General features: G+C 36.3%; 2 protein-coding genes across 6 annotated transcripts in view; one reads left to right on the top strand and one right to left on the bottom strand.

The window, feature by feature from the left end:
- The window catches only part of ODF2L (outer dense fiber of sperm tails 2 like), a 329427-nt gene that overhangs the window by 248493 nt on the left and 56506 nt on the right, over positions 1–24428 (bottom strand). The window lies entirely within an intron of this gene.
- LOC124516215 (60S ribosomal protein L10-like) lies at positions 15257–15963 on the top strand. The gene has a single exon (XM_047085448.1). The coding sequence runs from the start codon at positions 15265–15267 to the stop codon at positions 15907–15909; it is 645 nt and encodes a 214-aa protein (XP_046941404.1). The 5' UTR covers positions 15257–15264; the 3' UTR covers positions 15910–15963.

The following is a 24428-nucleotide window of genomic DNA, read 5'->3' as shown; positions in this document are numbered from 1 at the left end:
ATAGATATATCTGAAACAGGCTTAATATCCAAAATATATAAAGAACATAAGTTCAACCCCCAAAAACAAATAATCCAATAAAAAATGGGCAGAGGACCTGTTGTCCAAAAAGGACATATAGATGACCAACAGACTCATGAAAAGTTGCTCAGCATCACTAATCATCGGGGAAATGCAAATCAAAACCACAGTATCATTTCACACTGGTTGAATGACTAATATGAAAAAGAAAGAAAAAACAAGTGTTGGCGAGGATGTGGAGGAAGAAGAACTCTCACATACTGTTGGTGGGAATGTAAATTAGTGCAGCCACTCTGGAAAACAATATGGAGTTCCTCAAAAAATTAAAAATAGAAATACCATAGATCCAGTAATTCTACTACTAGGTTTTTACTTAAAGAAAATAAAAATACTAATTCAAAAAAGGTATATGCACCCCTATGTTTATTGCAGCATTATATACCAAAATATGGAAGCAACCCATTAATAGAAGAAGGGATAAAGAAGAAATGGTACTATGTATATACAATATATGTACATACACACATGCACGTATACATACAATGGAATATTACACAGCCATAAAAATAGAATGAGATATTGTCATTTGTGACAGCATGAATGGATCTAAAGGGTATTATGTTAAGTGAAATAAGTCAGATAGAGAAAGGCAAATACCACACAATTTCACTTATATGTAGAATCTAAAAAACAAAACAAATGAACACACAAAAAGACTCTTAAATACAGAGAAAAAACTGTTAGTTGTCGGAAGGGAGATTGGTGGGGGGATAGGTGAAATAGATAAAGGGAATTAAGAGGTACAAACTTGCAGTTATAAAATACAGAAGTCATGGAGATGAAAAGTACAGAATAGAGAAAATAATAATACAGCAATAATGTGTGGTGACAAATGGTAACTCTCTTATTATGGTCAATACTGAATAATGTATAGAATTGTTGAATCAAATTAATACAACATTACATGTTAATTATACTTAAATAAAAAATGAAATGACCCAATGAGGAGAAAAAAGATATAACACTGTTTCTAATACTGTATTAGGAATATGACTGCAATAATACTGTGTGCCATAAACATTTTGTAACCATTCATTAGTGTATGGGCAAGGCTGCCATGACGCAATCAGATGACACTAGACTACCATAAAGCAATCATATTACTACTTTGTTATCAATGCATGGATCCTTTTACCCATAAATAAATATGACTTTTTCACATTTTCATTTTTGATGTCTAGTGTTCATAATATGTATAACATCTACACTGTTTTGTATCATATAAGACAACATTGACATATGTACTGGCAGATAGATGATTAATCTTATAAACAGACAACGTAAACTTACACTATGGATAAATACAGTATAGTACTGTAAATGTGTTTTCTCTTACGTATGATTTTCTTTTTAGAAAATAACATTTTCTTTTTTTCCAGCTTACTTTATTGAAAGAATACAGTATATAATACCTATAACATACCAAGTATGTGTTAGTCAACCGTTTATGTTATTAGTAAAGCTTCCAGTAAACAGTAGGCTCTTAGTAGTTAAGTTTTAGGGGAATCAAAGGTTATATGTGGATTTTTGATTGCCTAGGAGGTCAGTATCCTTAACCCCCACATTGTTCAAGGGTCAGCTGTAGTTTTATTATTTCTTTTTAATCAGTCCTCTTCTCCAATCTTCATCCCCAGGCCACCACTAATTTAATTTCTGTCACTATAAATTAATTTATACTTACTAGAATTTCACATAAATAGAATAGCACATTATGTGTTCTTCAGTGACTGGCTCCTTTTATTTGGCATAATGTTTTGAGATTCATCCATAATGTTGCATGTATCAGTTATTCATTACTCTTTATTGATGAATAATATTCTACTATATAAACACACTTCAATTTGCTTATACATTTACCAGTTGATGAACATTTATTTTTTTCCCTTACTTTATTGGCTATTTTTGTTATTCCCTATTTATTTGGAGTTTGGGGTGGGAGGGGTTATTTATAAATAAATCTCTAATGAACATTTGTGTAGAACTCTTGAGCGAACATATGTTTTCATTTTACTCAGGTCATTCCAGGAGTGGTATAATAGTAAGTGCATATATTACTTTATGAGAAACTACCAAACTGTTTTCCAACATAGTTTTACTATTTTACATTTCTACCAGGAATGTCTGAGAGTTCCAGTTGCTTCATATTCTTGTATACTTTTGTTATTGCTGGTTTTTAAAATTGTAGCCATTGTAATGGTTATATAGTAGTATCACCTTGTGGTTTTAATTTGCATCTCTCTGATGATAAATTATTTTGAGCATCTTTTCATTTTCTTATTAGCTATTTGTATATCTTCTTTTATGAAGTGTCTTTTCAAATATTTCCCCATTTAATTGCTTGCCATCTTATCATTGAATTGAGTTACATATTGAGTTACTTATATGTTCTAGGAATAAGTCTTTAGTCACATATGTGTAATAATATATGTATGTGTTTTATATATAATTATTAACTATTATATACAGTATTAATATATATTATATAATACATATAAAGTATTTTATACATAATATGTATAATTTTAACTTTCTAAAAAATGTATTTTAAGTATATTTATTTATTTTGAGAAAGAGAGAAGGGGGTAGCAGGGGAGGAGGGACAGAGAGAGAGGGAGAGAAGACCAAGCAAGCTCTGCATTAATAGTGCAGAGCCTAATATGAGGCTCTAACTCATGAACTGAGGGATCACGACCTGAGCCAAAATCAAGAGTTGGATGCTTAACAGAACAAGCCACCAGTGCCCCTATAATTTTCAATTTTTACTGATGAGCAGAAGGTTTTAATTTTGGTGAAGTCCAATCAATCTAATTTTTATGGTTTGTAATTTTTATGTCCATCTAAAACATTTATCTACCTGAAGGTCATGAACAATTTCTCCAGTTTTCTTCCAGAAGTTTCATAATTTTAGATTCTATATTTAGTTATGTGATCATTTGGGGATAATTTGTTTTTGTATGGCATGAGGTAAGGCACAAGGTTCACTGTGCTTCCATATGGATATTCAGTTATTCAGTATCATTTGTTGAAAAGATAATATTTTTTTTCCTTCTATACATGTCTTTATTTTTTTAAGTTTAGTTTTAAATTTTTTACATTTCTTCTTTTTTTATTAAGTTTTTTTGTTTAAATTCCAGTTAGTTAACATACAGTGTAATATTAGTTTCAGATATAGAAGAAAACACTATTTTCAATTGATTTATCTTGGCATTTTTGTCAAAAGTCAGTATATGTGTGGGTTTACATCTGAACTCTTAATTTGTTTCATCAATCTATATATTTTTCCTTATACCATGTACCAAGATATATACATCCCTATATGGTTTTGATTACTTTGACTTTATAATAAATCCTGAAATCTGGTAGTCTAAGTGTTCTAACTTTGATTTCCTTCAAAATTGTTTCAGCTATCATAGGTCATTTCTTTTCATGTAAATTTTAGAATCAACTTGTCATACCTACAAAAGACTGCTACAAATATTAAAATTGCATTGAATCTATAGATCAGTTTGGGAGAATTGACTGACACTTCTAATCCACGAACATGGTATAATCCTTCACTTATTTTGTACTCTTATTTCTCTTAGCAATGTTTTATAATTTTTAGTGTACAGATCTGGAATATACTTAATTTATCCCTAAGTATTTCATGTTTTTTGAAGATATTATAAGTGATATGACTACACCAGAATTTGTTTATCCATTCTACTGTGGATTATATTAAAATTGTTGAAAGCTTTTGGTTTTCATTAAGAACACAACCATGTACATTTTTGGCAAGTCTTTTAGTGTATATGTACACACATTTTTGGGGGTTATAAAATTAGGAATAAAATTTCTGATTTTATTCACTGATATGCACATGTTAAACTAGAATAGGTAATGCTCAGCATTTTTCCAAAGTTTGATTCCCAAATTTGAGGAAAGACATGAATCTACATACTCTAGAAGCTCAATGAGCCTTGAATAGGATAAATTCAAAGACATCCACATTGAAACACATTACAATCAAACAGCTGAAATCCAGAGACAAAGAGAGAATCCTGAAAGCAGCAAGAGAAAAGCAACTCAACATATAAAAGGGATTGTCCTAACAAGGTCAACAGCTCATTTCTCATCAGAAACCATAGAAGCTAAAAAAGAAAGGAAGAAAGGAAGAAAGGAAGAAAGGAAGAAAGAAAGAAAGAAAGAAAGAAAGAAAGAAAGAAAGAAAACATAAAGGCTAAAAGAACGTGGATGACATATTTAAAGTGCTGAAAGAGGGGCACCTGGGTGGCTCAGTTGGCTAAGCATCCAACTCGACTAGGTCATGATCTTGTGGTTGATGGGTTCGAGCCCCATATTGAGCTCTGTGCTAGCAGCTCAGAGCCTGTAGCCTATTTTGGATTCTGTGTCTCCCTCTCTCTCTTTCCCTCCCCCACTCATGCTCTCTCTCTCTCTCTCTCTCTCAAAAGTGAATAAACATTAAAAAATTTATTAAAGTGCTGAAAGAAAAAACTGTCAATCAAGAATTCCATATAGAGCAAAACTATCCAGAAGAATTGGAAACAAACTAAATGTTCATCAATTGATGAATGGATAAACAAAATGTGGTATATCCATACAATGGAATATTATTTAGCCATAAAAAATTATAAAGTACTGGTACATGCTACAATATGGATGAACCTTGAAAACATTATGCCAAGTGAAAGACGCTGGACATCAAAGGCCACATATTGAAAGATGCCATTTACACGAAATGTCCAGAATAGGCAAATCTGTAGTGATAGAAAGCAGATTAGTCATTACCAGGGTGGGGGGAGGGGAGAAGAAATGGGAAGTTACTGCTTAATAGATATAGAGTTTCCTTCTGGGATGATGAAAATGTTCTAGAATTAAATAGTGATTATTGTTGCACAAGGCTGTGAATGTACCAAAAAGGCATGGACTCAATTATTTACATTCTAGATAATTATTTAAAAACATGTAATAAAAATAATATGTTTTAATGGTAGCTTTGAAGGACACTGTAGCACCTGCAATTAACTCTGGCTACAATGTTTTTCTAAATTTTTTTTTAGTGTTTATTTATTTTTGACAGAGAAAGACAGAGCATGACCGGGAGGGGCAGAGAGAGAGGGCGACACAGAATCCGAAGCAGGCTCCAGGCTCTGAGCTGTCAGCACAGAGCCTGATGTGAGCCTCAAACTCACAGACTGCAAGATCATGACCTGAGCCGAAGTCAGACCCTCAATCGACTGAGCCACCCAGGCACCCCTACAATGTTTTTCTAATTGCAAGTCTTAGCTCATGGATGCCTATCTAATGTATAGTTAAGGCTTTACACTTTAAAAGGGTTACAATGGTAAATTTTAAGCTACATGAATTTTACTTCATTAATAAATATGATAGTATTGTATTAAAAATAAAAGAATAAAATAAATATTTCTGAGTTCATTCATATGATATGGATAAAAATGAGGAGAAAGGACAAGTCTTACCTAAAGCATTGCTATTAAGAAATATAGAAGGAATGAGGAAATAAATCACCATTAGAACATCATGGTAATATTATTAAAGGAAAACCCCATATTTTCATATGCTTATTTGCCACCTGTATGTTTTTTTTGGTGAAGACATGTTCAGAATATGTTGCTCACTTTTTAAATAGTTATTTATATATTTACTGTTGAGTTATAAGTTATTTTTTGGATATATGATTTAAAAATATTCTTTCCATTTTTTCTTAATGTCTTTTGCAGAGAAAAAATCTTTAACTTTTATAAAGTCAGTTATAAATTTTTCCTTTATAGGATAAGCTTTTGGTGTCATAGCTGAAAAATCGTCTCTAAACCCAGGGCATACAGATTTTATCATCTGTTTTCTTGTAGAAATTATATATTTAAATCTATGGTGGATTATTGAGCTAATTTTATATAAGGTTAACAACTTATCTAATGATATGCATCAAGAATAATATTACCTTTTTGCATATTGCTGTGCAATTTTCCCAATACTATTTGTACTTTCCCTTTCAAATTGTCCTTGCACATTTGTCAAAATTAGTTGACTGTATTTGGTGGGTCTATTTCTGGGCTCTCTGTTCTATTATTCCTTGTGTCTATTATTTTACTAACAATACATTCTCTTCATTATTGATGTTTTCTTCACTTATCTATTTTTAATTAATTAGGGATCAATTTATTTCTCCTCAACTTTGTTGAGATATAATTGACAATAAAACTGAGGATATTTAAAGTATGCTTCATGATGGTTTAATATACAGGTACATTGTGAAAGGATTTCCTCCATCTAGTTAATTAACACATTCATCTTATCACATGTTTATCGTTTTTGTTTGTGAGAGCATTTAAGTTCTATTTACTGACCAAACTTCAATTATACAATACAGAGTTACCAACTATCATTGCCAATGTATACATCAGATCCTCAGACCTTATGCATTTTAAAGCTGAAAGTTTGTAACCTTTTATCAATCTATCTATGTTTTCCCCATCCCTCAGGCCCTGGCAACAACTTTTCTGCCATTTCTTTATATGACTTTGACTTAAAAACAAATAAGATTCCACATTGCAATTGATACCATGCAGTATTTGTCTGGCTTATTTCATTTAGTGTAATGTCTTCAAGGTCCATCTGTGTTGTTTCAAATAGCAGGACTTCCTTCTTTCTCATGGCTCAATATTTTATTGTATATATATATATATATATATGTATATATATATATATATATATATATATATATATATATATCTCCCACATCTTCTTTATCCATTGATCTTTGATGGACACATAGATTATTTTCATATCTTGGCTCTTGGGAATTCTGCAATGCTGCAGTGAACATGATGGTGCATATATCTCTTCAAGATGCTGTTTTTTTGTTTGTTTGTTTGTTTGTTTCCTTTGGATATATATCTAGAAGTAGATCATATAGTAGTTATATTATCAAATTTTCAGGGACCTCTATCATGCTTTCCATAGTTGCTGTACCAATTTATGTTTCCACCAATAGTGCACAAGGGTTCCTTTTTCTTCACATCCTTGCCAACTTTTGTTATCTTTTGCCTTTTTAATGATAATCATTCTAAAAGGTTTGAGATGATATCTCATTGTGGTTTTGATTTGAATTCCCCTGATGATTAGCAGTGTTGAGCACCTTGCTATGTACCACTTGGCCATTTGTATATCTTCTTTGGAAAAATGTCTGTTCAGTTCCTCTCCCAATTTTTTTTTTTTGAGTAGGCTTCATGCCAAGCATGGAGCCCATTACAGGGCCAAACTCACAACCCTGTGATCATGACCTGAGTTGAGACCAAGAGTCAGATGCTCAACTGCATAAGCCACTCTTGTGTGCCCTCTGCCAATTTTTTAATTTGCAATTTTTGCTACTGAGCTGTGTAAGTTTATAAATTTTTTATTTTAACCCTTTATCAGATATATGAATTGAAAATATTTCCCACATTCTGTAGGTTGCCTTTTTATTTTGTTGATGGCTTCTTTTGTTGTGTAGAGGCTTTTTAGTTTGATATAGTCCCACTTATTTATTTTTGCCTTTGTTGCCTTTGCTTTTGCATCAAATCCAAAATCATTGTGAAACTGAATGTCATAGAGCTTACTATGTTTTCTTCTAGTTTTATGGTTTCATGTCTTTAATCCATTTTAGTTGATTTTTGTGTATGGTGTAAAACAGGGGTCCAGTTATATTCTTTTGCATGTGGGTGCCCAGTTTTCCCACCACTGTATATTTTGGTTTCTTTGTCATACATTAACTGAGCATGTATGCATGAGTTCATTTATGGGTTCCCTCTTCTGTTTCTTTGATCTATGTGTCTGTTTTTGTCCAATATCATACCACTTTGATAATCATAACTCTATGCTATAGTTTTAAGTCAGGATGTGCACTATCTCCTGATTTGATCTTTTTCAAGATTGCTTTGGCTATTCAAGGTCTTTTGTGGTTCCACACAAATTTTAAGATTATTTTTCTATTTCTTTGGAAAATGACATTAGAATTTTGATAGGGATTGCATTTAATTGCTTTGGGTAGTATGGATATTTTAACTTCCAATTCATGTACATGAAATATCTTTTATTTGTGTCTTCTTCAATGTCTTTTATCAATGTCATAGTTTGCAGTATACTGTGGTTTTATAATAAGTCTTGAAATCAGATGATGTAAGTCTTCTAAGTTTGTTCTTTTTCAGAAAAAAATTTCTTGTTATTCTAGTACCTTGGAATTTCCATACAAGTACATATAAATTTTAGAATGGTCTTCTCACTTTCTACCAAAAAATTTGCTGGAGTTTTGATTGGAATTTTCTAAAATACTTAAAGATCAATTTGGGGGAAAATGGCCATCTTAACAATATCGTGTCTACTGGCTCATAAATGTGATATATCTCTTAATTTATTTAGATCTTAATTTCTCAAAGGAGAGGTTAAGATGGTGGAGGACTAGGGAGATACTAAATTTGCCTCCTCCCCCAACACAGCCAGATAAATATCAAATTATTCTGAACACCCAAGAAATCAAACAGAAGTCTTCGAGATCAAAGCTACAGGTCTACAAACAGAAAAAATGAAGGTAGGAAGTGTAGGGAGTTGATTTGTGAGAGAAAAGAGCTGCAGGTTCTTCAGGAGACAGGGATCATGATTGTGGAGAGGTGAGCTAAGAGTGAAGAAAATAAAAGAATGAAAACACGTGCAGGGGACTGCATAAAAAAACTGTTACCCAAAAGCATTGACGGGAAAAAGGAGAGGGTTTCAATACTGACAACTTTTTGTTTTTGTTTCTTTTTGTTTTTGTTTTTGCTTTTTTGAGAAAAAGAGAGATCAAGAGCATGCATCAGTTTAGAAGAAGGAGCCGCGGGGAGAGAAAGAGAATTTTTTTTTTGAGCAAGGGAGAAAGAAAATCTTAAGCAGGGTCCATGCTCAGGGCAGATCCCAACATTGGGCTTGATCTCACAACCATAAGATCATGACCTGAGCCAAAATCAAGAGTCAGACACTTAACTGACTGAGCCACCCAGGCACCCCTACCACTTTTTTTTTTTAATAAACAATGGAGTGCAGAGTCTGAAGTTGCAGAGTTAGCACCTATTGCAGCATGGTTGTGACTTTTCCTGGGATAAGCTGGCACCAGCAACAGTGCAGTGAGACCCCTCACCAGAGATTGGCATAATCTAAGTCATGGGGTTCTCTGAAGTGTGAGGTTTTGAAACACAGCTGCACCTGAGGTAAAACCCAGGAAGGAGGTGCCACCTGACAGGCAGACAGCTCAGACACAGGGTGAAGGCAGGGATCTGATGAAGCCGAGGACACAGGTGGGTGACTACATGTCTGTGAGGGCATGAACTTCCTACTCCAGAGACAGAGAGCAAGGTGAAGCCATTTTCACCCCTAGCCCACTAGCACTGATGGATCTCAGTGAGCTAAACAATGCCACCAACTGGAGAATGGAGCCTTTACACCAAGCCCCGCCCCCTGCACCCTCCAGGCACATCTCCATTGGGGCAAGTCTAAGAATCAGAGCAGCCAACTTCTCCCTCAGAAGACCAGCACAAGGCCCTTCCACACACTAAGTCTACTGATTATAGAGTGATGCAAAGCTTCAGTCTAGGGGAGACAGGATCCAGCTTCCTTTGGGTGTCATTGATTTGCTTGTTTCTGTTTTTTCTTGGATACAAAAAGAGTTCTTTTCTTTTCTTTTCTTTTCTTTTTTTTTTGATTTTTATTATTTTTTTTTTGTCTATCACACTTTTCTTTTTTTTTTTTTTTTAATTTTTTTTTTCAACGTTTATTTATTTTTGGGACAGAGAGAGACAGAGCATGAACGGGGGAGGGGCAGAGAGAGAGGGAGACACAGAATCGGAAACAGGCTCCAGGCTCTGAGCCATCAGCCCAGAGCCTGACGCGGGGCTCGAACATCACGGACCGCGAGATCGTGACCTGGCTGAAGTCGGACGCCCAACCGACTGCGCCACCCAGGCGCCCCTATCACACTTTTCTTAACAAGCAGACCACAACTTACCGAAGATCCAACTTCCTTTATTATTTTTAAGTTGCTATTTTTTAATCTTTTATATTATTTTTGAGAGAGAAAGAGACACAGATTGTGAGTTGCGGAGGGGCAGAGAGAGAGGGAGACACAGAATCCAAAACAGGCTCCAGGCTCTGAGCTGTCAGCACAGAACCCGACTTGGAGATTGAACTCACAACCTGTGAGATCATGACCTGATCCAAAATCAGACATTTAACCTACTGAGCCATCCAGGTGCCAATTTTTAAATTATTAAATTTTTATTTTATTAATGTTATTTTTTCCCTGCAAAGTGACAAGATGGAGGAATTCACTCCAAAAGAAAGAACAGGAAGAAATGACAGACAGGGATTTAATCAATACAGATATAAGTAAGATGTCTGAACTAAATTTAAAACAATTATAAGGATTCTAGCTGGGTTTGAAAAAAGCATAGAAGACTCTAGAGAATTAGTTACTGCAGAAATAAGAGTTAAATCTACTCAGGTCAAAATTAATAATGCTATAGCCAAGATGCAAAATCAAATGAATGCCATAACAGTGAGGATGGATGAAGCAGAGAAACCAATTAGTGATATAGAAGAAAAATTTATGGAAAATAGTAAGCTGAAGAGGGAAACAATGGTAAGAGATCATGAAGGCAGACATAGATAACTCAGTGACTTATCAAAATGGACTAACATTCATATCATAGGAGTTCCAGAAGATGAAGAGACAGAAAAATGGGCAGAAGGTTTATTTGAGCAAACTATAGCTGAAAACTTCCATAATCTGGGGAAGGACACAGACATCAAAATCCAAGAAGCACAGAGAACGCCCACTAAATTAAAAAAAAAAAAAAAAGCCTACCACTGCCAAGGCATATCATGGTCAAATTCACACAATACACAGACAAGGAAAGAATTCTGAAGGCAAAAAGGGATTAAAAAGGTCCTTAAACTACAAGGGAAGACAGATCAGGTTCACAACTGACCTGTCCACAGAATCGTGGCAGGCCAGAAGGGAATGGCAGAATATATTCAATGTGCTGAATAAGAATAATATGCAGCCAAGAATACTTCATCCAGCAAGGCTGGTATTCAGAATAGAAAGATAAATAGTTTCCTGGAGAAACAAAAACTAAAGGAGTTTGTGACCACTAAACCAGCCCTGCAAGAAATATTAAGGAGGACTCTGAGTAGAGGGGAACAAAAGGCCAAAAGCAACAAAGACTAGAAAGGACTAGAAAGTATCACCAGAAACACCAACTCCACAGTTTAGGTTATGAATACTAAATTCATATTTTTCAATAGTCACCCTGAATGTAAATGTTCTAATCAAAAAAGAGAGGGTATCACAACGGATAAAAAAACAAAAACAAACCAATACATATACATACAATACAATACATACATACATACAATAGATACATATATACAATACATATACATACATACTGCCTACACAGACTCATTGTAGACCTAAAGATATTGGCAGATTGAAAGTGAAGAGAAGGAGAACCATCTATCATGCTAACGGACACAAAAAGAAAGCCAGAGTATCCATACTTATACCAGATAAACTAGATTTTAAACCGAAGACTGTAACAAGAGATAAAGAAGGGCATTTTATCATAATTAAGAGATCAAGCCATCAAGAAGATCTAATAATTGTAAATATTTATGCCTCCAACTTGGAGACCCAAATATAAGCCGATTAATCACAAACATAAAGAAACTCACTGCTAATAATACAATAATAGTAGGGGAATTTAACAATCCACTTAACAGCACCTACTTGACAGATAATCTAAGCAGAAAATCAACAAGGAAACAATGGCTTTGAATGACACACTAGACTGGATGGACTTAACATATATTTTCAACACATTCCACCCTAAAGTAACAGAATACACACTCTTTTCAAGTGCACATGAAACATTCTCCAGAATAGATCACATACTGGGTCACAAATCAGGCCACAACAAGTACAAAAAGACTGAGATCATACGATGCATATTTTGAAACCACAATGCTATGAAACTTGAAGTCAACCATAAGAAAATTTGGAAAGACCACAAATACATGGAGGGTAAAGAACTTCCTACTGAAGAATTAATGGGTTAACCAGGAAATTAAAGAAGAATTTAAAAAAAAAAATACATGGAAGCCAATGAAAATGAAAACACAACAGTTCAAAACCTTTGGGATTCCCTCCCTAAGAGGGAAGTATATTGCAATACAGGCCTAACCTCAAGAAGCAAGAAAGGTCTTAAAAACACAACCTAACCTTACACCTAAAGGAGCTAGAAAAGGAACAGCAAACAAAGCCCAAAACCAGCAGAAGAAGGGAAAGCATAAAGGCAGAAGTGAAATAAATGATATGGAAAAGAAAAACAAAAACAGAAGAGATCAATAAAACTAAGAGCTGGTTCCTTGAAAGAATTAATAGAATTGATAACCCACTAGCCAGACTTATCCAAAAGAAAAGAGAAAGGACCCAAATAAATAAAAGTCACAAATGAAAGGGGAGAGATCACAAACAACACCTCGGAAATACAAACAATTATAAAGAATAATATGAAAAATTATATGCCAACAAAGTAGGCAATCTAGAAGAAAAGGATAAATTCCTCGAAACATGAAAACTACCAAAACTGACACAGGAAGAAATAGAAAATTTTAACATACCCATAATGAGCAAGAAAATTGAAACAGAATCAAAAATCTCTCTACAAACAAAAGTCCAGGGCCAGATGGAAATTATACCAGACATTTAAAGGACATTTATTTTTTTTTAATTTTTTTTAGCATTTATTTATTTTTGAGACAGAGACAGAGCATGAATCGGGGAGGGTCAGAGAGAGAGGGAGACACAGAATCTGAAATAGGCTCCAGGCTCCGAGCTGTCAGCACAGAGCCCCACATGGGGCTCGAACTCACGGACCACGATATCATGACCTGAGCCAAAGTGGGAAGCTTAGCTGACTGAGCCACCCAGGTACCCCACTGAGCCACCCAAGTACCCCTTAAAGAAGATTTAATACCTATTCTTCCCAGACTGCTTCAAAAAAAATAGCAATGGAAGGAAAACTTCCAAATTCATTCTACAAGGCCAGCATCACCTTGATTCCAACACCAAAGACCCCACTAAAAAAGAGAATTACAGGCCAATATCCCCAATGAACATGGATGTGAAACTTCCCAACAAGATACTAGCAAATCGAATTAAAAGAGTACATTAAAGGAATTATTCACCAAGATCAAGTGGGATTTATTCCTAGGCTACAAGGCTAGTTCAATACTTGCAAATCAATCAACATGATACACCACATTAATAAAGGAAAGGATAGAGGAGGAGTCAACATGGCAGAGAAGTAGGGGGACCCTAAGTCCCTGCATCCTTCAAAGACAGCAGTACTGAGGCCAGAAGACTTGGAATTCCAGGAATCTGGGCTACAGAGTGACAGAAACATCTGTCAACATCTGTTGCCCATGGGGACATCTTGGCAGGCCATAGACATTTTTAATCTATTCTACACCTCTTCTGTATCTCTTTCTTTATTTTTTTTTCTCTCTCTCTCTGGATTAAGCCATGTTGTTTCTCTCATTCTCTACCTAGTCATTTTTGTTTCTTTTCTTTTTCCCCACCCCTGTCATTTCTCTCTTTGTATGGGATAAGACATGTTCCACCACCTCCCCCTTTTTAAAAAATTTTCCAGTGTTATTTCAATGAACAAATCAAAGCACACTGGGTGAAGGTCCAAACCACCACTACGAGTAGGAAGATAGAGGAACCAGAGTCACAACAACAGAGAGCACACAACACATTCCAAAAAAACACCTCCTAAAGGGCCAGGCCTGGACAGAGTATGACCCCTTATTAATTTAGTAGTGCTTGCAGATGCAGGATACATAACAAGCTATTAAAACACATAAATGACAGAAAACCAGCCAAAATGACGAAATGGAAGAATTCTCCTCAAAAGAAATTCCAGGAAGAAATGACAGCTAGAGAATTGCTCAAAACAGATATAAATAACATATCTGATCAAGAATTTAGAATAATAGTCATAAGATTAGTCGCTGGGCTTGAGAAAAGCATAGAAGACAGCAGAGAATCTACTGCTCAGAGATCAAGGAACTAAGAGTCATGATGAATTAAGAAACATAAATGAGGTGCAAAACAAACTAGATGCATTGACAGCAAGGATGTAGGAAGAGAGGGGAGAATAAGTGAAATAGAAGATAAAATTATGGAAAATGATAAAGCTGAGAAAAAGAGAGAAAAGAAAATACTTGACCATGAATGGGGAATTAGAGAATTAAGTGATTTGATGAAATGTAATAATATCCATATCATAGGAGTTCCAGAAGAAGAAGAAGAAGAAGAAGAAGAAGAAGAAGAAGAAGAGAGAAAGGGGCAGAAAGTTTACTTGAACAAATTATAGCTGAAAACTTCCCTAATCTGAGAAAGGAAGCATACATCCAAATCCAGGAGGCACAGAAAACTCCCTTCAGATTCAACAAGAATAGGTCCTCTCCACAGCATATCATGGTGAAACTGGCAAAATATGAAGACAAAGAGAGAATTCCAAAAGCAGCTAAGGACAAATGGTCCTTAACCTACAAGGGTAGACACATAAGAGTAGTAGCAGACCTGTCCACTGAAACTTGGCAGGCCAGAAGGGAGTGGCAGGAAATGTTCAATATGCTGAATAGGAAAATATGCAGCCAAGAATCCTTTATCCAGCAAGGCAGTCATTCAGAATAGAAAGAGAGATAAAGGCTTTCCCATACAAAAACTGAAGGAGTTCATGACCACTAAACCAGTCCTGCAAGAGATCTTAAGGGGAACTCTGTGAGTGGAATGCTACAAAGACTACAAAAGCCCAGAGACATCACCACAAGCATGAAACCTATAGATAACACAGTGATACCAAATCCATATCTTTCATTAATAACTCTGAATGTAAATGGACTATATGCCCCAATCAAAAGATATAGGGTATCAGAATGGATAAAAAAACAAAAACAAAAACAAGATCCATCTATATGCTGTCTACAAGAGACTCATTTTAGACCTGAGGATACCTTCGGATTAAAAGTGAGGGGATGGAGGCTCTTTTCCTTGGGCGCACCACTGAAGATCTTGGTGTCGCCATGGGCCGCCACCCCGCCCGGTGTTACCAGTATCGTAAGAACAAGCCATATCCAAAGTCTCGTTTCTGCAGAGGTGTCCCTGATGCCAAGTTCCGCATTTTTGACCTGGGGCATAAGAAGGCAAAAGTGGATGAGTTCCCACTGTGTGGCCACATGGTGTCAGATGAATACAAGCAGCTCTCCTCTGAAGCCCTGGAGGCTGCCCAAATTTGTGCCAACAAGTACATGGTGAAAAGCTGTGGCAAAGATGGTTTTCACATCCGGGTGCAGCTCCACCCTTTCCATGTCATCCATATCAACAAGATGTTGTCCTGTGCTGGAGCTGACAGGCTCCAGACAGGTATGCGGGGTGCCTTTGGAAAGCCCCAGGGCACAGTGGCCAGGGTCCACATTGGCCAAGTCATCATGTCCATCTGTACCAAGTTGCAGAACAAGGAGCATGTGATTGAGGCCCTACATAGGGCCGAGTTCAAGTTCCCTGGCCACCAGAAGATCCACATTTCCAAGAAGTGGGGCTTTACTAAGTTTAATGCAGGCGAACTTGAAGACATGGTGGCTGAAAAGCGGCTCATCCCAGATGGCTGTGGGGTCAAATACATCCCTAATCGTGGCCCCTTGGACAAATGGCGGGCTCTGCACTCATGAGAACCTCAGCACTGCCCTTCCCCATTCATGCCCACCAATAAATCCCGCTTCCTGTCTAACAAAAAAAAAAAAAAAGCGAGGGGATGGAGAACAATCATGCTACTGAAAGTCAAAAGAAAGCTGGAGTAGCCATACTTATATTAGACAAACTAGACTTTAAACTAAAGGCCATAACGAGATGGAGAAAGGCATTATATCATAATTGCATCAAGAATGCTAACAATTATAAACATTTATGTCCCCAACTTGGAATGACCCAAATATTTAAATTAATTAATCACAAACATAAGCAATTGTATCAATAAGAATATGGTAATTGCAGGGGACTTTAATACTCCACTTACAACAATGGGCAGATCATCTAGGCAAAAATCAATAAACAATGGTGTTGAATGATCATTGGACCAGATGGACTTGACAGATGTATTTAAAACTTTTCATCCAAAAGCAGCAGAAAATACATTCTTCTCAAATGCACATGGAACATCTCCAAGATAGATCACATACTGGGTCACAAAACAGCCCTCAATAAATACAAAAGAATTGAGATCATACCATGCATATTTTCAGATCACAATGCTATGAAACTTGAAATCAACCACAAGAAAAATTTGGAAAGCCTCCAAATGCATGGAAGTTAAAGAATATCTTACTAAAGAATGAATGGGCCAACCAGGCAATTAAAGAAAAAATTTAAAAATACACAGGAGCAAATGAAAATGAAAATGCAACACTCCAAGCCCTTTGGGATGCGGCAAAGGCAATCCAGGCCTACTTCAAGAAACAACAAAAATCCCAAATACAAACCTAACTGCACACCTAAAGGAACTAGAAGCAGAACAGTAAAGAAACCCCAAAGCCAGCAGAAGAAAAGAAACAATAAAGACTAGAGCAGAAATAAATAATATAGAATCCAAAAAAAAAAAAACCAAATCAATGAATCTAAGACCTGGGTTTTTGAAAAAATAGACAAAATTGATAAACCCCTAGCCAGACTTCTCAAAAAGAAAAGAGAGAGAGCCCAATAGATAAAATCACAAATTAAAGAGGAGAGATCACAACCAACACCACAGAAATACAAAAAAAATTATTAGAGAATACTATGAAAAAGCATATGTCAATAAATTGGACAACCTGAAAGAAATGAACAAGTTCCTAGACACCCACACACTACCAAAACTCAAACGGGAAGAAATAGAAAATTTGAACAGATGCATAACTAGTGAAGAAATTGAATCAGTTATCAAAAATCTCCCAACAAATAAGAGTCCTGGACCAGATGGCTTCCCTGAGGAGTTCTACCAGACATTTAAAGTAGAGTTAATATCTACCCTTCCTCAAGCTGTCCCAAAAAATGAAAAGGAAAGGAAAGCTTCCGGATTCTATGAAGCCAGCATTACCTTGATTCCCAAACCAGACAGAGACCCTGATAAAAAGGAGAATTACAGGCCAATATCCGTGATGAACATGGATGCGAAAATTCTCAACAAGATACTAGCAAATCAAATTCAACAGTATATCAAAAGAATTATTCACCATGATCAAGTGGGATTCATTCCTGGCCTGCAGGACTAGTTCATTATTCACAAATCAACCAATGTGATACATCACATTAATAGAAGAAAGGAAAAGAACCATATGATCCTGTCAATAGCTGCAGAAAAAGCATTTGTCAAAATACAGCATTTGACAAAATACAGATTTCCCGAGATCAGGAACATGACAGGGATATCCACTCTCACCACTGTTGTTTAACATAATGTTGGAAGTCCTAGCCTCAGCAATCAGACGAGACAAAATAAAATGCATCCAAATTGGCAAAGAAGAAGTCAAGCTTTCACTTTTCACAGATGACATGATATGCTACCTGGAAAACCAGAAAGACTCCACCAAAAAGGTGCTAGAACTGATACATGAATTCAGCAAAGTCACAGGATACAGAATCAATGTACATAAATTGGCTGCATTTCTATACACCAATAATGAAGCAACAGAAAGAGAAATCAAGGAATCGATCCCATTTTTTTTTAAATTTTTTTTTCAACGTTTATTTATTTTTTTGGGGACAGAGAGAGACAGAGCATGAACGGGGGAGGGGCAGAGAGAGAGGGAGACACAGAATCGGAAACAGGCTCCAGGCTCTGAGCCATCAGCCCAGAGCCTGACGCAGGGCTCGAACTCACGGACCGCGAGATCGTGACCTGGCTGAAGTCGGACGCTTAACCGACTGCGCCACCCAGGCGCCCGATCCCATTTACAATTACACCAAGAACCATAAAAATACCTAGGAATAAACCTAACCAAAAATGTAAAAGATCTATACACTGAAAACTATAGAAAGCTTATGAAAGAAATTAAAGAAGACACAAAGAAATGGAAAAGCATTCCATGCTCATGGATTGGAAGAACAAATACTATTAAAATGTCAATACTATCCAAAGCAATCTACACATTCAATGCAATCCCAATCAAAATTGCATTGGCATTCTTCTTAGAGCTAGAACAAATAATCCTAAAACTTGTACGGAACCAGAAAAGACCCCGAATAACCTAAGCAATGCTGAAAAAGAGAACCAAACCAGGAGATATCACATTCCTGGACTTAAGCCTCTACTACAAAGCTGTAATCATTAAGACAGTATGGTATTGGCACAAAAACAGTCACATAGACCAAAGGAACAGAATAGAGAACCCAGAATTGCACCCACAAAATGTATGGCCAACTAATATTTGACAGGGCAGGAAGGAGTATCTAATGGAAAAAAAGACAGTCTGTTTAGCAAATGGTGCTGGGAGAACTGGACAGCAACATGTAGAAGAATGAAACTGGACCACTTTATTACACCATACACAAAAATAAATTCAAAATGTATGAAAGACCTAAATGTGAGACAAGAAACCATCAAAACCCTAGAGGAAAAAACAGGCAACAACCTCTTTGACCTCAGCTGCAACAACATACTCAACACATCTCCAAAGGCAAGGGAAATAAAAGCAAAAATGAACTATTGGGACCTCATCAACATAAAAAGCTTCTGCACAGGGAAGGAAACAATCAAAACTAAAAGGCAACTGACGTAATGAGAGAAGATATTTGCAAATGACATATCGGATAAAGGGTTACTATCCAACATCTATAAAGAAACTTACCAAACTCAACACCTGAAAAATAATCTAGTGAAGAAATGGGCAGAAGACATGAATAGACACTCTTCCAAAAAAGACATTGAGATGGCCAACAGACACATGAAAAGATGCTCAATATCACTCATCATCAGGGAAATACAAATCAAAACCACACTGCAATACCACCTCATACCGGTCAGCGTGGCTAAAATTAACAACTCAGGAAACAGCAGATGTTGGCAAGGATGTGGAAAAGCAGAAACCCTTTTGCACTGTTGGTGGAATGCAAACAGGTGTAGCCACTATGGAAAACAGTGTGGAGGTTCATCAAAAAATTAAAAATAGAATCAGCCTATAACCCAGCAATAGCACTACTAGGAATTTATCCAAAGGATATAGGAGTGCTGATTCATGGGGACACATGTGCCCCAATGTTTATAGCAGCACTTTCAACAATAGCCAAATTATGGAAAAAGCCCAAATGTCCAGCAACTGATGAATGGATAAAGAAGATATGGTTTATATATACAATGGAATACTACTTGGGAATGAAAAAGAATTAAATCTTGCCATTTACAACAATGTGGATGGAACTGGAGGGTATTATGCTATGTGAAATAAGTCAGAGAAAGACATATCATATGTTTTCACTCATATGTGGAATTTGAGATACTTAACAGAAGACCATGGGGGAAGGGAAGGGGAAAAATGGTTTCAAACAGAGAGAGAAGCAAACCATAAGAGACTCTTAAATACAGAGGGGTTGATGGTGGGGGGAAGGGAGGGGAGAATGGGTGATGGGCATTGAGGAGGGCACTTGTTGGGATGAGCAATGGGTGTTGTATGTAAGCGATGAATCATGGGAACCTACTCTCGAAGCCAAGAGCACACTGTATACACTGTATGTTAGGTAACCTGACAACAAATTTCATTTAAAAAAACAATAGAACTACCCTATGATCCAGCCATCACACTACTGGGTAAACACGAATTTGAAAGGATACACGCACCTCTATGTTTATAGTAACATTATTTACAATAGCCAAGATATGGAAGCAGCCCAAGTGTCCATCCATAGATGAATAAATAAAGGAGATGTGTGTGTGGATGTGTTTGTGTGTACATAAAATGTAATATTATTCAGCTATAAAAAAGAATGAAGTCTTAGCATTTGTAACCACACAGATGGAGCTAGAGAGTACAATGCTAAGTGAAATTAGTCAAAGAAAGACAAATGCCATATGATTTCACTCAAATGTGGAATTTGAGAAACCAAACAAAAAGAGAGAGAGAGAAGCAGACTTTTGATTAAGAGAACAAAATGATGGTTACTAGAGGGGATAGGATTGGGGAGATGGCTGAAATAGGTGATGGGGATTAAGAAGTACACCTGTTGTGATGAGCACCAGGTGATGTAACAAATTGTTGAATCAGTATATTGTGTACCTGAAACTAATATAACACCGTATGTCACTAACTGGAATTAAAATAAAAACTTTTTTAAAAAATTTAAAAAAATTAAAAAATAAGAACCATATGATCCTCTCAATAGATGCAGAAAAACCATTTGACAAAATACAGCATCTATTCCTGATAAAACCCTCAACAAAATAGGCATTGATGAAACATACCTCAACATCACAAAGGCCATATAACAAAAGATCAATAGCAGATATCATCCTCAATGGAGAAAAATGGAGGGCCTTTCCCCTACAGTCAGAAACAAAACAAGGATGCCCACTATCACCATTACTATTTAACATAGTACTGGAAGTCTTAGCCTCAGTAATCGGACAGCAAAAGAAAAAGACATCCAAATCAGCAAGAAAGAAGCCAAAATTTCACTATTTGCAGATGACATGATACTCTATGTAGAAAACCCAAAACACTCCACCAAAAAATTGCTAGAACTAACACATGAATTCAGCAAAGTCATAGGTATAAATTCAATGTACAGAAATCAGTTGCATTTATTTTTTTATTTTTTTAAATGTTTATTTATTTTTGAGAGAGAGAGAAAGAGAGCACAAGCAGGGGAGGGGCAGAGAGAGAGGAGGAAACAGAATCCAAGGCAGGCTCCAGGCTCTGAGCTGTCAGCACAGAGCCTGATGCGGGGCTGGAACTCACAAGCGGTGAGATTGTGACCTGAGCCCAAGTCAGATGCTCAACCAACTGAGCCACCTAGGAGCCCCAGAAATCGGTTGCATTTCTATACACCAATAACAAAGCAACAAAAAAGAAATCAGTCCCATTTGCAATTTCACCAAAAACAGTTAGATACCTATGAATAAACCTAACCAAAGGGATAAAAGGTCTGTACTCTGTAAACTATAGAACACTTATGAAAGAAACTGAAAAGGACACAAAAAAAGTGGAAAAGCATTCAGTGCTCATGGATTGGAAGAACAGACATTGTTAAAATATTGGGGCACCTGGGTGGCTCAGCCAGTTAAGCATCTGACTTCAGTTTGGGTCATGATCTCACAGTTTGTGAATTTGAGCCTACATCAGGTTCTTTGCTGTAAGCACAGAGCCCGCTTCAGATCCTCTATCCCCCTCTCTCTCTCTACCCCTATTCTCTCTCTCTCTCTCTCTCTCTCTCCCTCCCTCCCTCCCTCCGTCCCTCCCTCAAAAATAAACAAACATTAAAAAAAGTATTTAAGATGTCTATACTACCCAAAGCAATCTACATACTTAATGCGATCCCCATCAAAATACCACCAGCATTTTTCACAGAGCTAGAACAAACAACTCTAAAATGTGTATGGAACCACAAAAGACCCCAAATAGCCAAAGCAATCCTGAAACAGAAAAGCAAATCTGGAAGCATCATGACTCCAGACTTCAAGCTATATTACAAAGCTGTAGTCATCAAGATAGTATGGTACTGGAACAAAAACAGACACATAGATCAATGGAACAGAATAGAAAATCCAGAAATGGACCCACAACTATATGGTCAACTAATCTTTGACAAAGCAGGAAAGAATACCCAATGGAAAAAAAGACATTCTCTTCAACAATTGGTGTTGGTAAAACTGGATGATGACATGCAAAAGAATGAAACTGACCACTTTCTCACACCATACACAAAAATAGATTCAAAATGATGAAATACCTAAACGTGAGACACATAACCATTAAAATCCTAGAGAAGAACATAGGCAGCACCCTCTTTGACCTGAGCCAGAGCAACTTCTTACTAGACATGTCACAAAGGCAAGGGAAACAAAAGCAAAAATGAACAATTGGGAACAACTGGCACTGCAAAGGAAACAATCAACAAAATTAAAAGACAGCCTACAGAATGGGAGAAGATATTTGCAAATGACATATCAGATAAAGGGTTACTATCCAAAATCTATAAAGAACTTATCAAGCTCAACATCCAAAAAACAAATAATCCACTGAAGAAATGGGCAGAAGACATGAGTAGACACCTTTTCAAAGAAGAGATCCATATGGCTAACAGACAGGTGAAAAGATGCTCAACATCACTCATCATCAGGGAAATACAAATCAAAACCATGATGAGATACCACCTCATACCTGTCAGAACAGCTAAAATTAACAACACAAGAAACAAAAGGTGCTGGTGAGGATACGAACAGGAAACGCTCTTTCACTGTTGGTGGGAATGCAAACTGATTCAGCCACTTTGGAGAACAGTATGGAGTTTCCTTGAAAAGTTAAAAATAGAGCTACCCTATGATTCAGCATATTGCACTATTATGTATTTAGCCAAAGGATACAAAAATACAGATTTGAAGAAGTACACGTACCCCAATGTTATAGCAGCATTATCAACAATAGTCAAACAATGGAGAGAGCTCAAATGTCCATCAACTGACAAATGGATAAAGGAGATGTGGTGTGTGTATATATATATATATATACACACACACACACACATATATATGTATATGTATACACACACACACACACAATGGGATATTACTCATCAATCAAAAAGAATGAAATCTTGCCATTTGCAACAATGTGGATGGAGCTAGAATGTATTATGCTAAGCAAGGTAAGTCAGAGGAACACAAATACCATATGATTCACTCATATGTGGAATTTAAGAAACAAACAGATGAACATGTAAGTGGGGGGAAGAGAGAGAGTGGGAAACAAACTATGAGACTCAAAGATAGAGAAAAAACTGAAGGTTGATGGAGGGAGGTGGGTAGTGGGGAATGAGCTAGATAGGTAATGGGTATTAGTGAGGGCACTTTTATGAGCACTGGGTATTGTATGAAAGTGATGAGTCACTGAATTCTACTCCTGAAACCAATACTGCACTATATGTTAACTAACTAGAATTTAAATAAAAAATTGAAAACAAAAAAGGTATAATGAAAAGCAAGGTATAAACATTAATTGAAGGCCTACTATGTACCAGGCACTTGTACACATAAGTACTTTCATATATGTTATTTCATTTAACCTCCACAACATTCCTTCCAGATGGGTATTACTGTCTGCATTTTACACTATAGAGAATTCAGATTGAGAGAGGTTGAACCAAAAAAAAAAAAAAAAACCTCTTTCCTCCAAGGAGTTTACATACATATTGGGAGGCAGGGGAGGTATACTATGTGTCTTAATAATAACAAATGCAATACAAGTAGTATTGCAATACAAGTGGTATGTAATAAGTGACTGAAATGAGTACAAAAGAAAGATTACTTCTATTTTATGTTTATGTATTTATTTTGAGAGAGAGCGTGCACACACGAGCAGGAGGGGGCAGAGAGAAAAGGCAAGAGAGGATCCCAAGCAGGCTGTGTGCTGTCAGCACAGGGGCTCAATCTCACAAACCATGAGATCATGACCTGAGCCAAAATCAAGATTCAAGCACTTAATCGACTGAGGCACCCAAGTGTCCTGAAAGAAAGATTACTCCTACTGCAGATAGTTTGAGAAGATTTATGGGTGAGACAACATCTAAGCTTGACTGGCAGGGAAAGGACATTGTCAAGAGATGGAGATTGTTCAAGAACATTCCATTGAACTTATAGTTTCACTTCTGACATTCCTTACTCAAGTCGTTTTTGGGTAGGCTCAGAGACTCTTTATTCCCCAGTTAAACACTGGAAGACTATATATAAAGTTTTACAAAAGAATCCAATGAAAACACAGAATTGGCAAAAATTTATAAGAAGCTTTGTATTCATAATATAATATGTAATGTTTAATAATAATGGCTAATATTTAGTGAGTGCTCATTAGGTGCCAGGACTCTTGTATGAAGTGATTTCCAAAGAACCACACCCTGTTATTAAGGATCGAGTGCCTGTCAGTGACCAAGGCAACAGTCAGGCTTAGATTCATCTGACTCCAAAGCCAGCTCACAATGTTATGCGTACAACTATTTTAAGCTAAGGGAC

This window comes from Lynx rufus, unplaced genomic scaffold (genome assembly GCF_022079265.1).
Source record: "Lynx rufus isolate CCGP_SWC_20201006 ecotype Redwood Valley unplaced genomic scaffold, mLynRuf1.p SCAF_2, whole genome shotgun sequence".
NCBI classification, from domain to species: Eukaryota; Metazoa; Chordata; class Mammalia; order Carnivora; family Felidae; genus Lynx; species Lynx rufus.
Note: the sequence above shows the minus strand (reverse complement) of the source record. Positions and strands in the feature narration are given on the sequence as shown.

Bases quoted from the DNA above. Each gene is read 5' to 3' on its own strand.
- LOC124516215 (XM_047085448.1), top strand. From the start codon at position 15,265: ATGGGCCGCCACCCCGCCCGGTGTTACCAGTATCGTAAGAACAAGCCA.